Below are 14147 nucleotides of genomic sequence, written 5' to 3'. Positions count from 1 at the left end.
AGCCTCGGGTACCGTAGGTTTAATGTGGTCCCTCCCTCTTATTTCCCTGGTTGCTTCCCAGCTGAAGAACATTTTCATAGCATTCCAAATTATAGATTAGGATTTCTTCTAAATCCTTATTTTGTACAATCCAGTGCCAGGTGGTTGAATGATTAAAACGTTACTGCGGTATGAAAACAGCCTAAGTTTAGAGAAATATTGGAAATTGCTTTTGACTAATTTACATGCATGTCTACAAAGACCCATTATCTACTTTGTCTTGAATTAACTCTTAAATCTCAATCTTTTGATAATCAAGATATGCCTCAGGCCTCCAACCTTCTGATTCTTTTTCATCGTAAGGTGCCTTACTCTAGAAAAAGTAAACTGTCAAAATTACTTGATGCCAACCAAAATATAAGAGAATTTATATGAATCCATTCATGTGGGAGATCAGAGTTAAAATGTAGGAAGTCTCCTTGGTGAAGATCCATGCAATGTGTTGATTCTCTTTGAACTTAGATTTTCACTTTTGATCGATGCTATCCATTTAAGAGTTCCTGCCTCCTAACTCTGGTAATTAAGAAATAATCAAGTGGCTCCCATTAAAGGAAGGACATGAGTGTGGTGTTTTTGTTTTTAATGATGGCACCTACTTTCATTACAGTACAAAAATTGAGAAGGAGAAAAGGGAGCATGCCAAACAGCACGGGATGATCCGCACGGAGATCACCGGAGCTGAGATCGCAGAAGAAATGGAGAAGGAGAGGCGCCTCTTTCAGCTCCAAATGTGCGAAGTAAGAGCAGACTTTTCAGCCCTTTGCCTAGAATTTAATTAACTGTCATCCTTCCTGCTAGTCAGCAGTCTTTATGCTTAAATGCAGGCTGTGTTTGATGATTAGAGGAGGGGACTGTTTCTCAAGGACTCTAATCTCCACTTTTCTCCAAGCCTTTTGGGATCCGCCGTTTCACTGTTGTCTCATATTTTGAGCCTGGGTCCTATGGGGCTCTTTAAGCCAAAACAGGATTCTTTGGTGAGAACTTTACTATTGCTTGTGAGTGAGTGTGGAAAAACAATTTTGGTGAGGGGTAACACTGGTGAATATTAAGTTTTACTGGTACAGATGTACAGCATGTTGCTTTTTTTTTTAACCATGTGTCCAAGTTTGAATGAAAACTTGAAGTAGTGATTAAAGTCTGAGCTCATGAAAAAAATAAATGCAACATAAAGCATGTTGCCTTAGACTTAGAGCAGTGGTTCTCAAACGGGGTTCCCATTGGCATTCCCTGACCTAGAGACCAACCCATTCTGATGCTGAGTAATGGAATTCCTTTTGCAGTTTTCAGAAGATATTAAAGGGTCTAGAATTTTCTCAGTTTCAAGTTTTTCTTCCCTAATTTTTTTTTTCTTTATTTCCCCCCGCCCCGCATTATTACCCTTTGGCTCCTTGAACTTGTCTGTTTGTGAACACTTCCATGCAGTAAAACAAGTTAACAAGAAACAAACAATATCAGGGCTTCCCTGGTGGCACAATGGTTGAGAGTCCGCCTGCCGATGCAGGGGACACGGGTTCGTGCCCCGGTCCAGGAAGATCCCACATGCCGCGGAGCGGCTGGGCCCGTGAGCCATGGCCGCTGAGCCTGCGTGTCCGGAGCCTGTGCTCCGCAACGGGAGAGGCCACAACAGTGAGAGGCCCGCGTACCAAAAAAAAAAAAAAAAAAGAAACAAACAATATCAACAGAAAATCTTGGCCAGTTGTGAAAATCAGAGCCAGTAGTGTTTAGTGCATAAACTAATAATGCTTTTTTTTTTTCTTTCACTTTTTAGTAGCAAAAGTACTTTCCAATTCACCTCCGTGGTCTGGAAGTTTTAGTATCTTACAAGCATATCCCTTAAAGAGAATGCCATCTGTCTTTCAATCCATCTTTCAGGTTTTGACCACGTGAACTATGAGTTTGAGATCCACTGCACACTGGGGGGAGATAATCAATTATTCCAGAATGTTTTGCTGTGCTTGCTTTCTGCTTGTCTAGTAAACTAATCTTAAGCATCTATAAAATGCTAACACGCTGATCCGTTTGCTTGGTACACTTGTGACTGTGTCAAATTAGCATTCCCTAAGTTGAGCTCACACTGTCTGGCGGCAGCTGAGCCTCAGTAACTCACACTGATTAACGACTGGTAATCTGATCAACGCACAACTCTGTTTTATTTCCGCAGTATCTCATTAAAGTTAACGAAATCAAGACCAAAAAGGGTGTGGATCTGCTGCAGAATCTGATAAAGTATTACCACGCACAGTGCAAGTAAGTGGACTGTTGCAGTCATGATTATTAGCCCAAGTGAGGTCCCCTTCACTTGTTCGTTTTCTTAATTCTTTCCTTTCTGGTCTTCATTTGGTCCCTGTATATAGCTGTGTAATGACCTTCCACAGCCAAAGGATAAGAAATGGTTTTGTCTTCCATCTTCAGCATTTTCTATAAATCATTAACTCAAATTAGTGTAACTGTTCAGCTCCTCTAAATACTGTCTTACAAATGCTAACTTCGGCCTTGACAGCCTGTGGAGCTGTTGTCACAAATGCGCTCGACTGTCATTTTGTCACTGAAGAGGCCTTTCTAGGAACTCCCTCCCCCGCTTACTTGGCATTTTACCTATTACTGGGTCATTTGTACCACATATTCCTACTTGGGATTGTTTTTGTTTTGTTTTTTTCGTCATCCAAGTTAAGTGAAGTTAAATACTTTGGACATTAGCAATACTTGGTATTTATACTTGGATTCCTGTGTAGTTGCTGGTATATTTTGAGAGACATCCATTGTTCTACACCGGCACCATTTTTGCTTATGTTGCAGGGCTACCTTTTTATTATGTTTGACATTCTGTGTCACCACATTTGCTTAGTTTACTTCTTGCTCACTTACTGGATTAGCTTTCATTGGTTTTATTGTAGAATTTTTGTCTGAAAATGTGCCGGTTACCATTCAAGTCTGTATTGAGTCAGTGGAAGTTACAGAGAACAGAGTGCAAGGACTTTCCAAAGTGGTCCTGACAGCTCTCATAGTTATTTATAAGTAGAATACTGTAAAGGTCATTAGCACTAGGTAAAATGCTTACTCTCCAAAAAGTTAAAATTTATCATTTCCTTTGGTCAGCTCTCTTAATTCTTTTTGATAATGTTGTATCTAGGAGGATCTTCATGGTGAATGGCAACATTCAAGGGGGCTAGCATTAATGTGATGGGAAAAGCACCAGGCTTGAGTCAGGCAGATAGACGAGTTCAAATCCTGGCTCTGCGGCCGGGTAACCATGTGACCTTTGTCAGGTGCATCTCTAAACCTCAGTATCCTCATCTGTCAGGTGGGGTTAAGGTTCATAGTAGACCCTCCTTGGGTTTTGCAAAGATGTGAGAATTAAGTGAGATAATGCATAGGGACTGCCTCACCCAGTGCCTGCTGCACTGTGCCTGTTTGCTGCTGGGATGGTTCTAAGTGGCACTAAAAATCATTCATTCACATATTTTATTATACAGGATTGTTTCTCTTCAGGAAGATCAAACTTTTAATGATCAACTTGTTATTTACATAACTTTGATTTTACTTTTTTCCTCTTTTCAAAGTAAATTCCGCCTTGTATAAAACTTTCAGATATGTATAAAAGTAATTAGTGAAGTAGAAATATTTTCACATTTGTAATTTTGCCTGTGGAAGCCTCATACTGACGACCTGGACTAACCTTTGCCTTCATAGTATAGCAGGTGCTTGTGACACTTTGAAACGTGTGGTGGTGGTCCCTGATTTTAGTTTAGGGTGGAATTTTTCATCTTTCATCAGTTTCAGTTTTCCTAGAATATTTTGAAACTTTTACAGAAATAAGTGAATCTCTTTGTCTTCTCAATTACTACAACACTAGAGCAGCAAGTCTGATTTTACCTGATTTTAGAAATCTCTTTTGATTTCAAAATCTCTGAGGAGGATTTAACCTACACAAACATGAGTTTTCCAAAAAAGATGTTTTGTAAACTAGAGATATATTAACCTTTGTTGGTAAAGGTGAAAAGAAGAGCATCCTCCCTTGATTCTTGGCTTTTTCCCTTTCCACAAATATTTATTACTCTCTTAACAGAGGCCAGGTACTTTTCTACGTTCTGGGGTTCAGAGATGAAACAAGGCTTCTGCCTATGGGAGTTAACTGTCTGGTATAGGAAGTAAGTCAGGTCCATCAATAATCATAATGGGGCTGGAAAGTGACTGATAACACAGGGCATCAAGAGAAGGAGAGACTTCTGGCGACGGAGACTACAGAGGGCTCCTTAAAGGAGGTTGTGGCGCTTGGAATTGGACTTGGAGGATGGCTGGCATTTGGGCACTGGAATCTGGTAGAAGCATCTACCCTAGGGCAGAGAAAGATCAGCAGAAGGAAACCCTACACGCTGAGAACTTCTTGCAGGGAGAGAGATTCAAAGACATCCAGTAGTAGAACTGGGTTATAATGTAATTCAACCCCAGCTGCCCCAGGTTGAGCCGCAAGGATGCCATCACAGCGAGAAACCAGTGTACCTTTCTTCTGAGGACTACTCTTATTCTTTCCTACTTCAGTCAGTCTCTCCAAACTCTTTATAGATGTGTAGTGGACCTGTAAAGCATCCTCTACTTAGATTTAAAAAGAGAAATTTCATATTCTGAGAACTTATTCCAGTTCCCAAAATGATTTTCAATACATAGTAGTCAGGTGGAGCTCAAGAATGAATTTGCTCCAGTAATCTCTCGTGTACTCATAGTACCTCAGCGGGGATACAGCTGCTACAGCGGAAAAATAAGAGGGCGCAGGAAAGAAGAGCTTTTGTCACCCATTTCAGCTCACCCCACCAGTTACTCCTCACTTTCAGACATGAACATTGTCAGTAACATGCTGCTTTCAAAACAAACACATTATTCTACTGCTCACCCACTCCTTTTACCACTTGGTGAGTATCATTATGGTCTGCAGACTCGAGAGCACTTACAAACATTACTTTACCATCCTTCATCTTGCAGATAATAACAGCTAACGTTTATAAGAGCAACCAGGAAACTGTAGCTCAGAAAAGATCAGTAACCTGCCCAAGGTCACAGTCATTCACTTAAAAGATGCTCAATAAATATGTGTCAAAACAGACAAAATAGAAGAAACCGAGGAAAAAAAGAAAATGGACTTCGAAGGTAAAAGCTTCTGTGAGTGAAAGGACACTGCTAAGCAAGTGAGAGGACAACCACAGAAGGGGAGAAAATATTTGTAAATCATTTATCTGATAAGGGTGTAGTGTCCAGGATATATAAAGAACCCTTACAGCTCAACAACAAAGAGATAAACAACTCAATTTAAAAACGGGCAAAGAATTCAAATAGCCAGTTCTCCCAAAAAGATATACAAATGGCCAGAAAGCTCATGATTAAATGCTCCGCATCATTAGTCGTTAGGGAAGTGCAAATCAAAAGCAAAGTGTAATGCCGCATCACACCCACTAGGGGGACCATAATTAAAAACAGCAGTGGTGGAGTGGTGAGGCCAGTGGCACGATGGAGTGAGTCAGGGAGTGCTTACTCCTGAGATGGGCTACAGGGCAGCACGTTCCAGAGGTGGACGTCCATGTCAGATGTAGGAGGACAGCCTCACTGAGCCACCAGGAGAGTCAGCTGTACCCGAGGGGATCTCAGCAGCGGCAGCCAGTATGTGCTGTGTTTCCAGGCAGAACTGAGACAGGCACTCTTAGCTGAGACACCAGGAGGGGGTTGCAGGGTTATTGGAATACCCAGGTAGCTGTTCCAAGCGAAGAAAAGGAAAAACAGCCAACAATATAATGAAGCTGTTATCATGAAAAAACAAAACAGTAACATAACAGAAAATAAGTCTTGATGGAAAAGTGGAGAAATTGGAACCCTCAGTACATTGTTATAGAAATGTAAATGGGGGGCAACTACTTTGGAAAACAATCTGTCAGTTCCTCAAAAAGTTTAAATGTAGAGTTATGTGTCCTAGCAGTTCCACTCCTAGGTGTATACCCAAGATAATTGAAAACAAGTGTTTAATAAAAATGCATTTGTGAATGCTTATAGCCCCATTATCTCCAATAGCCAAAATGTGGAAACACCCAAATATCCATCAACTGATGAATGGAGAAACAAAATATTGTGTAGCCATAAAAGGGAATGAAGCAGAAACCATAAACAAGACGAAAAGACAACCCTCAGAATGGGAGAAAATATTTGCAAACGAAGCAAGTGACAAAGGTTTAATCTCCATAATATACAAGCAGCTCATGCAGCTCAATATCAAAAAAACAAACAATCCAATCCAAAAATGGGTGGAAGACCTAAATAGACTTTTCTCTGAAGTAGACATACAGATGGCCAACAAACACATGAAAAGATGCTCAACATCACTAATCATTAGAGAAATGCAAATCAAAACCACAATGAAGTATCACCTCACACGGGTCAGAATGGCCATCATCAAAACATCTACAAACAGTAAATGCTGGAGAGGGTGTGGAGAAAAGGGAACCCTCCTGCGTTGTTGGTGGGAATGTAAATTGATACAGCCACTATGGTGAGCAGTACGGAGGTTCCTTAAAAAACTAAAAATAGAACTACCATATGACCCAGCAATCCCACTACTGGGCACATACCCTGAGAAAACCATAACTCAAAAAGAGTCATGTACCAAAATGTTCATTGCGCCTCTATTTACAATAGCCAGGACAAGGAAGCAACTAAATGTCCATCGACAGATGAAAGGATAAAGAAGATGTGGCACATACATACAGTGGAATATTACTGAGCCATAAAAGGGAACGAAACTGAGTTATTTGTAATGAGGTGGATGGACCTAGAGTCTATCATAGAGAGTGAAGTAAGTCAGAAAAAGAAAAATAAATAACGGTGTGCTAATGCACATACATGAAATCTAAAAAAAAGGTACTGATGAACCTAGTGGCAGTGCAGGAGTAAAGACACAGACATAGAGAACGGACTTGAGGACACAGCAGGGGAAGGGGAAGCTGGGACTAAGTGAGAGAGTGGCATGGACACATACACACTACCCAGTGTAAAATGGATGGCTAGTGGGAAGCGGCTGCATAGCACAGGGAGATCAGCCCAATGCTTTGTGACGACCTAGAGGGATGGGTTAGGGAGGGTAGGAGGGAGGCTCAAGAGGGAGGGGATATGGGGGTATATGTATACATATAGCTGATTCACTTTGTTGTACAGCAGAAACTAACACAACGTTGAAAAGCAATTATACTCCAATAAAGATATTTTTTTAAAAAAAGGGAATGAAGCATTGATACACGCTACAACGTGGATTAGTATTTAAAACATTATTCTAAACGACAGGGATTTATCGTATAACACAGGGAACTATATTCAATGTCTTGTAATAACCCATAATGGAAAAGAATCTGAAAAAGGATTTTATATGTATAACTGAATCACTTTGCTGTACATGTGAAAGTAACACAATATTGTAAATCAGCTATACTTGTTTTTTTTAAAAAGTTTTTCTAAGTCAAAGGAGCCAGAGCAAAAGATTGATTACATATGGTATGATTTCATTGAAGTGAATGTCCAGAAGAGGCAAGTCCTTTGAGACCGAAAGTGGATTGTTGCTTGCTGGCGGGTAGAAGAAGAGCGGAATTAGGAGTCACTGCTAACGGGCACAACATATCTTTTTGGTCTGGGGGAAATGTCCTGGAATTAGATAGTGGTTGCACAACACAGCACATATACTAAAAACTACTGAACTGTACACTTGAAAATGGTGAATTTTATGTTACATGAATTTTGTCTTTTTTTTTAATAAAAAATACAACAGAACAAAACAAAGGTTCTTAGATTCTTAATTAGTACTTACACTACCCTTGTGCGTTCAAGTTTCTTAAATACCACAGGACATACACAGAATGGATCTGGGAGAAAATGTCCCTGTTACCTAGACAGCTGGAAGTCAGCGCCTGACTTAGTCTAAGCCTGAAGCTTGGAAATCAGTTTTTCATAAGGGGTTGATGGTTGAATTGTTAAGAGGTTACTTTTTAAAAATTTTGCTTTATAGTTTAATTTGTTTTATAAAACCATACTCTGATGTTCCAGGGCATCCTGACTTCTTTTTTTCTTAATTAATTTAATTTATTTATTTTTGGCCACGTTGGGTCTTTGTTGCTGCATGCGGGCTTTCTCTAGTTGCAGCGAGCAGGGGCTACTTTTCGTTGCGGTGCACGGGCTTCTCATTGCGGTGGCTTCTCTTGTTGCAGAGCACTGGCTCTAGGCACGTGGGCTTCAGTAGTTGCGGCTCATGGGCTCAGTAGTTGTGGCTAACGGGCTCTAGAGTGCAGGCTCAGTAGTTGGGGCCCATGCGGGCTTAGTTGCTCTGCGGCATGTGGGATCTTCCCGGACCTGGGCTCGAACTCGTGTCCCCTGCATCGGCAGGCGGATTCTTAACCACTGCGCCACCAAGGAAGCCCCCTAACTTCTTTTGAAAATAATATAATGCTCTCTGAATCTTTCAGCTTTTGGCCAAGTAATACCTCTTCCTAAGCCAAGCAGAACGTGTGATAAAGGGGTATCAGGGAGACTTTCTGGTCTCTCTTTCTTTTAAATTAAAAGCAGGACGAATATAGTGTTTTCCTTCCCCATCATTGGTTAGAGTGACTTAAGAAGGAAGTGTAGTACGTAGCAACTCTCTCAGGATGGAGAAGGTTCTTGTTTGTTCTAAGCAGGATGTGTCCTGCCTGATGGTGGGTGACAGTGTCAGACACTCCTGAGCTTGCTTTCTGCAGCTGGGAGGTGTGTTCCAGCTCGTCAGTGTAAATGTGAGGGTCACTCCTCCCATCCGTTGGCAGCTTATCTTATTCTGGCGCCCAGTGTCATTAAAATATGGTCATATTTCTTTCAAGCTGCTTCTTTAAAAAGTGAACCAGTCCTGCTGTGTCCCTAAGGTGAGAGAAACGATGAAGCCCATTTCACTCGCCAGTGGCCGGCATGTATTGAGCTGCTTTTCTGTGCCTGGCATTTTAAAAACATTTTCCAGTGCTCACAAGAACTCTCCAAGGTCCATGCGATTCTCTCCATTTCCTGTATAAGGACACTGTGGCACAGGGCTCCAGAGATTATGCAGTTATTTAGTGGGAGAGCCAGGATTTGGACCCAGATCGGTCTTGTTTTTTAATTACCTTTGCTCTAGAGATCAGAAGACTTATACTCAAATCCCAGCTCTGCACTCAGTGACTAGATGACCCTAGACAACCCACTTGACCTCTCTGGGCCTGTTTTCCTTATCTGTCTTACAGGTTAATAATAATAATTACCTTCTTTTGTTAGACGGTAATGAGACCTTTAAAAGGGGTATTCCGTGAATTATGTAGGCGTCATGGTGAGTGACCGGCACAGAGTAAATACTCAGTAAATACCTCCCAGCTGCCATTATTATTACTGCATCATCGCCTGTTTTCCAAATTATTTCAGTAATTTACGGAGAAATTGGCCAAGGGACAAGTGGGATGTCATGAGGTAATTTCCCCTTTTGTTGGCAAAGCGTCCACTTTCAGGTTGAGTCATATGTCATCAGAACTGACACCTGTGCTTCCCTTTTCAGTGAACAGAACACTTTATCTGTAATAGCTCATCTGATGCCCCTGGAAGCTAGAAAATGTCCACATTTGGAGATAAGCATGCCCGTAGTCAGACAAGGCCAATGACCTGCCTGAGGTTATACATACGGTCAAGTTTAGAGCCAAAGTACGGTATGCTTTATGACTCCTAAGCCCACGCACTTCCACTGAACCAGAACCAGCTCAAAGAGAGGGAGGAAGGGAACAGAGAAGCGGGTGCCCCCAGTGGGAGGTTGTGGCTTTGAGTCCCGGCTGGCCAGTAGGTGGGAGAATCAAGCATGGGTGGGGGCCAGGGGCTCCCCAGAGGGACGGTGCGGTTGGCAGCCTGTTGGCCTTTGTGGCATCGCTAAGGACTGGCAGGTGTGTTGTTGCCCTGCAATCCCCCAGCCCCGCTCCTGCTTCCCACACAACGCTAGACGTTGGCCCTAAAATAACCATCTGAGAGGGGCTCTACTCAGCCTGTTCTCCCAGGCTAAGTGTCGATTTTTAAATTTTGTCCTGCCTGAGTAACATATGATCTTTTTTTAGAAAATGTTTAGAAAATGGAGTTAATGAAAAAGAGGGGGGGAGAAAAAAACATAATCTCAGAAGATTACTGGATTTACATATATGATTTGTTTTGTTTACAAAAATGGATCATACCATAGATTAAAATAATTCTTCATTGCACTGAGTTTTCTTGTAATGTTTGGAAGAATTTAACTATAGGCAAATCGACTTTTTGCGTCTTTCTTCTGCCTTTTAATTGTTAGGAATTTGCCCCCGCTTCCAGTTTGCTTTCACTGCTGGTAGAGAACTTCCCATTTTTATCAACACCATCTCAAAGTAAAACAGTGCACTCTTTCTCCATCAAATGTATGTTTTAAATTATTTATTTATTATTTTTGGCTGTGTTGGGTCTTCGTTTCTGTGCGAGGGCTTTCTCTAGTTGTGGCGAGCGGGGGCCACTCTTCATCGCGGTGCGCGGGCCCCTCACTGTCGCGGCCTCTCTTGTTGCGGAGCACAGGCTCCAGACGCACAGGCTCAGTAGTCGTGGCTCACGGGCCCAGTTGCTCCGTGGCATGTGGGATCTTCCCGGACCAGGGCTCAAACCCGTGTCCCTTGCATTGGCAGGCGGATTCTCAACCACTGCACCACCAGAGAAGCCCTCAAATGTATGTTTTATAACATGCCTTGCATGCTGTTCAAATCTGTTTGCTTATTCTTGATGTCGAGCAGCACTGTCCAGTAGAACTTTCTGAAATGACGGAAGTGTTGATATTCTTTGTTGTCTCACATGGTACCCACCAGCCACGCTTAGCTACTGAGCACTTGACATGTGGCTGGTGAGACTTCATGAACTGGATTTGAAATTTACTTAATTTTAACTAAATTGGCTGCATGTGGCTAATGGAAAACACTGTATTGGAAAACAAAGATCTAGAGCATTCTCGTTTAAACTCACTTTTTTTTTTAAACGTGATGATTAAATTCCCTCATGTTGAAAGTGAAAATGAAACACCTTTACAAAAATATCTTCGAAGAACCTGTATCCCTCTGAGAAAGAAGTAACTCCTTCCATGGTAAACCTCTGTGGCTGCAGGGAAGAAAAGCAACATTTACTGAGCACATCCTAACTGCCCAGCACCTTGCTGAGTCATTTTGTGTGTCTTATCTGTATTATTCATCCCATTTAATACCAGTAACACAGGCAGAAGTTTAGTGACTTACCAGCGTCCCATAGAGGGTAAGTCCCAGAGCCGCAGCCTAGGCCATCATCATCTCATCCCAATGCCCTTGTTTTTCCTGTTGTAAGAAGTCCTGACAGCATCCATCAAGTGTTCTACTTTCAAGCCCTTTCTCCAGAAATTAAGTACAGTATCAGAGATTAAAATTAGTTTTGCTGTGGTTAACTTTTTAGCCATACTTCTGTGTCCTTGGCAGACACTCCTTCCTGGATGTAGAAGAGGCTGGTTCAGGTTAATGCTTTTGGATGGTCTGCTTTGTGCAGAACATTGTCAGCTGCTCTAGGGTTGCCACTTAGGCCTGGGCACAAGCAAGTGCTCAAAGATGCCATCCCCTTGACTAGAAAGGCTGGGGAAAGCCGCCTGGGGAGGTAGCACCTGAGCTGAGCCAGGATAGAATGAGAGAGTTTGGTAGGCACGTAATAGTGGGGAAGGGCATTTCAGGCAACGGGAACAGCATATGCGAAGGCTGGGGGAGCAACTGGAAATAATGGAGCATGGCAGGAGGCCAGAGTTTTTAAGGGGAAAATGGTAGGAGATAAAAACCAGAAAGATATTCAGGGGCCAGAACATAGAAGTTACTCAATTTTGTACCAAGAAGTTCAACTTTCATCCCTAAAGGCAGTGATAAAAACCTGAATGTTTGTAGATGAAAATTTACATGTAGCTTGATTACATGAAACCCTTATTTCAGTAAGGGTTCTCTGCTAAAGATGTGAACCTTAAAAAATTTTGGAACTTGTAGAATTTCACTAATCACTTTGAAGGCCACTTCTGACAAGGATGTATTGTTACCATTGAGTGTACATATTAAGCTGGAAAGATATACAAGGATCCCAAAATGTGCCCTCAAAATTCTTAGTCGTGCTTCATTCTTACCTTCTAAGTGAGCATCTGCTGCTCTGTGCTGGGCCCATTATGATGTGGGGATGAGAGACTGTCCTTGTCCTCAAGGACCTCTTCCTTTCCTGGGGAGAGAGCAGCGCAGGTAACGCGCATTAAGGAATAATCTGCCGCGGAGGTTAAAGAAGCTTCCAACAGGGTGGAGGACATTCTGAACACAGACACAAACAGGGCTCCTGAGTGGAAGCGCTCAGACAAGAAATCGCGTCACTTGGTAGTGAGAGCAGGGGTGTCGGCACCTGGACCTGATCCCACTTATGACACTTACTAGTTGCGTCAGCAGCTTGGGCAAGTTCCGCCCTCGCTCTGGGCCTCAGCTCCTCCTTCGGGATGGAGGAGAGACTTGAGGTACTTACCCGCTCGTTCGGGTTGCTGTGAGGGTGTAGATGAAATGTGGCGTCAGGTGATGGTCGCTCAGCAGATGTCAGTGCTTGTTGCCAGTTCAGGGTGAGATGACACCCCCTTCTTAACGTGTGTGGTGGGAGAGCACTTTCCGAATCCGTAGTCCGTACCACTGATTCAGCATCCTGTGTTTCAAGTGTGTAGGGACCCAGGGATCTTTTGGAAACTGGAAGAACCCTTGCTGACTGTCCTCTGGCCTTTATTTCTCTCGTTAGTATCCAGTCAGACTTCAAGATATTCCACTGGCAAACGTGTCTCTCTGTCTCTTTCAAATTCAAATATGGCACAACCAGGAAGAATTGTTCTGTGTATGACTCAGTGGGTTGGAGATGTATGTAGCTGTTATCTGCAGTGTCCATGTGACACCTGCTAGCACATGTCAAATTGTGCCTGTAGTTTGTTTATTGGTACATCTTTATAAAATACTGAAATTAGTTTTATAAGTGTTTCGTATAGATATATGGGTAGAGAGTAAATACGTATTCATGAAAATTTTCAGATTTTTCAGGTAATTATGGTTCATTTCTCTTTTCATACTACTGATAAATTTCTGATGTTTTCCATTGTAGTTTCTTTCAAGATGGCTTGAAGACAGCTGATAAATTGAAACAGTACATTGAAAAACTGGCTGCTGATTTATATAATGTAAGTTCTTTACAAAATACCTGCACTTTAGCTTGCTGTTATAGATAAATATCAGTAAATCTGAAATCTGTATTAGAAGAGCATTAAAGAAAAAAGAAGGCAAGGTGAAGTGATGTGTCAGCATAAATGTTGTTTTGTGGTTTGTTTTGTTTTGTTTTTCTGGTTTAACTCAGAGATCATCACTTGTCAGATATTCCAGAGTAGTTTCTGGGACATAGGTGGAGCAGGGCAGGGAGTAGATGGATAGCCATTGGTTCTGATTGGCTCTCCGTGCTGGGTTCAGTAGCATCACATATGAGTGCCCTTTGGTCAGGAAATTTTTATCCTGAAAGGAAAAAAATTAAGTGACTGTCTCTGAGTAAGCAGGTTTATGAATTTTTTTTTTGCTTGCTTGTTGGTTTTATATTTCCTCTCCTTTTTTTCCCCTACTATCTAGGTTTTGCTTGTAGAATAGGAAAATCAAGAGGAAAACTTTCTTGAGAAAAAAACTACTTGCATATGAGAAATCTCAAGTTTGTTCTTCGTGAACCACTTGGCAGTGAATAATATTAAAAGTATATATTTTAGGAGTGTAACTGTTGATACATGTGTTCAAATAAGGTTTTAGAGTTACACATGATACCTTATATTCTAATAGAACTTTTCTGATTTTTCTTTGAAAAGTTAACATGGTTCAGGTTGCAGTTAAGTTCCAAGTGATAAATAAGAAAGGCAGCACCCATCCCTTCCCTTCGTGTAAACTCTCATACATGCGTTAGCTCTCAGGATTCTGGCCATTCTTAGGATTGTCTTCCGTCCCATTCAGTCACACCACGGTATTGATATTTCCACCGCCACCCTTTGAAAT

General features: G+C 41.8%; 1 protein-coding gene and 1 pseudogene across 1 annotated transcript in view; both read left to right on the top strand.

The window, feature by feature from the left end:
- The window catches only part of ASAP1 (ArfGAP with SH3 domain, ankyrin repeat and PH domain 1), a 353144-nt gene that overhangs the window by 260493 nt on the left and 78504 nt on the right, over positions 1 to 14147 (top strand). The window contains 3 exon segments of the mRNA XM_032610031.1: positions 647 to 776; positions 2201 to 2286; positions 13225 to 13300. Of these exon segments, the coding sequence (XP_032465922.1) occupies positions 647 to 776; positions 2201 to 2286; positions 13225 to 13300 (292 nt within the window).
- LOC116742690 lies at positions 5539 to 5779 on the top strand (annotated as a pseudogene).

The sequence above is a fragment of the Phocoena sinus genome, chromosome 17 (assembly GCF_008692025.1).
Source record: "Phocoena sinus isolate mPhoSin1 chromosome 17, mPhoSin1.pri, whole genome shotgun sequence".
In the NCBI taxonomy this organism is placed as follows: domain Eukaryota; kingdom Metazoa; phylum Chordata; class Mammalia; order Artiodactyla; family Phocoenidae; genus Phocoena; species Phocoena sinus.
The sequence above is the reverse complement of the archived record's forward strand: the minus strand, read 5'-3'. Positions and strand labels throughout refer to the sequence as shown.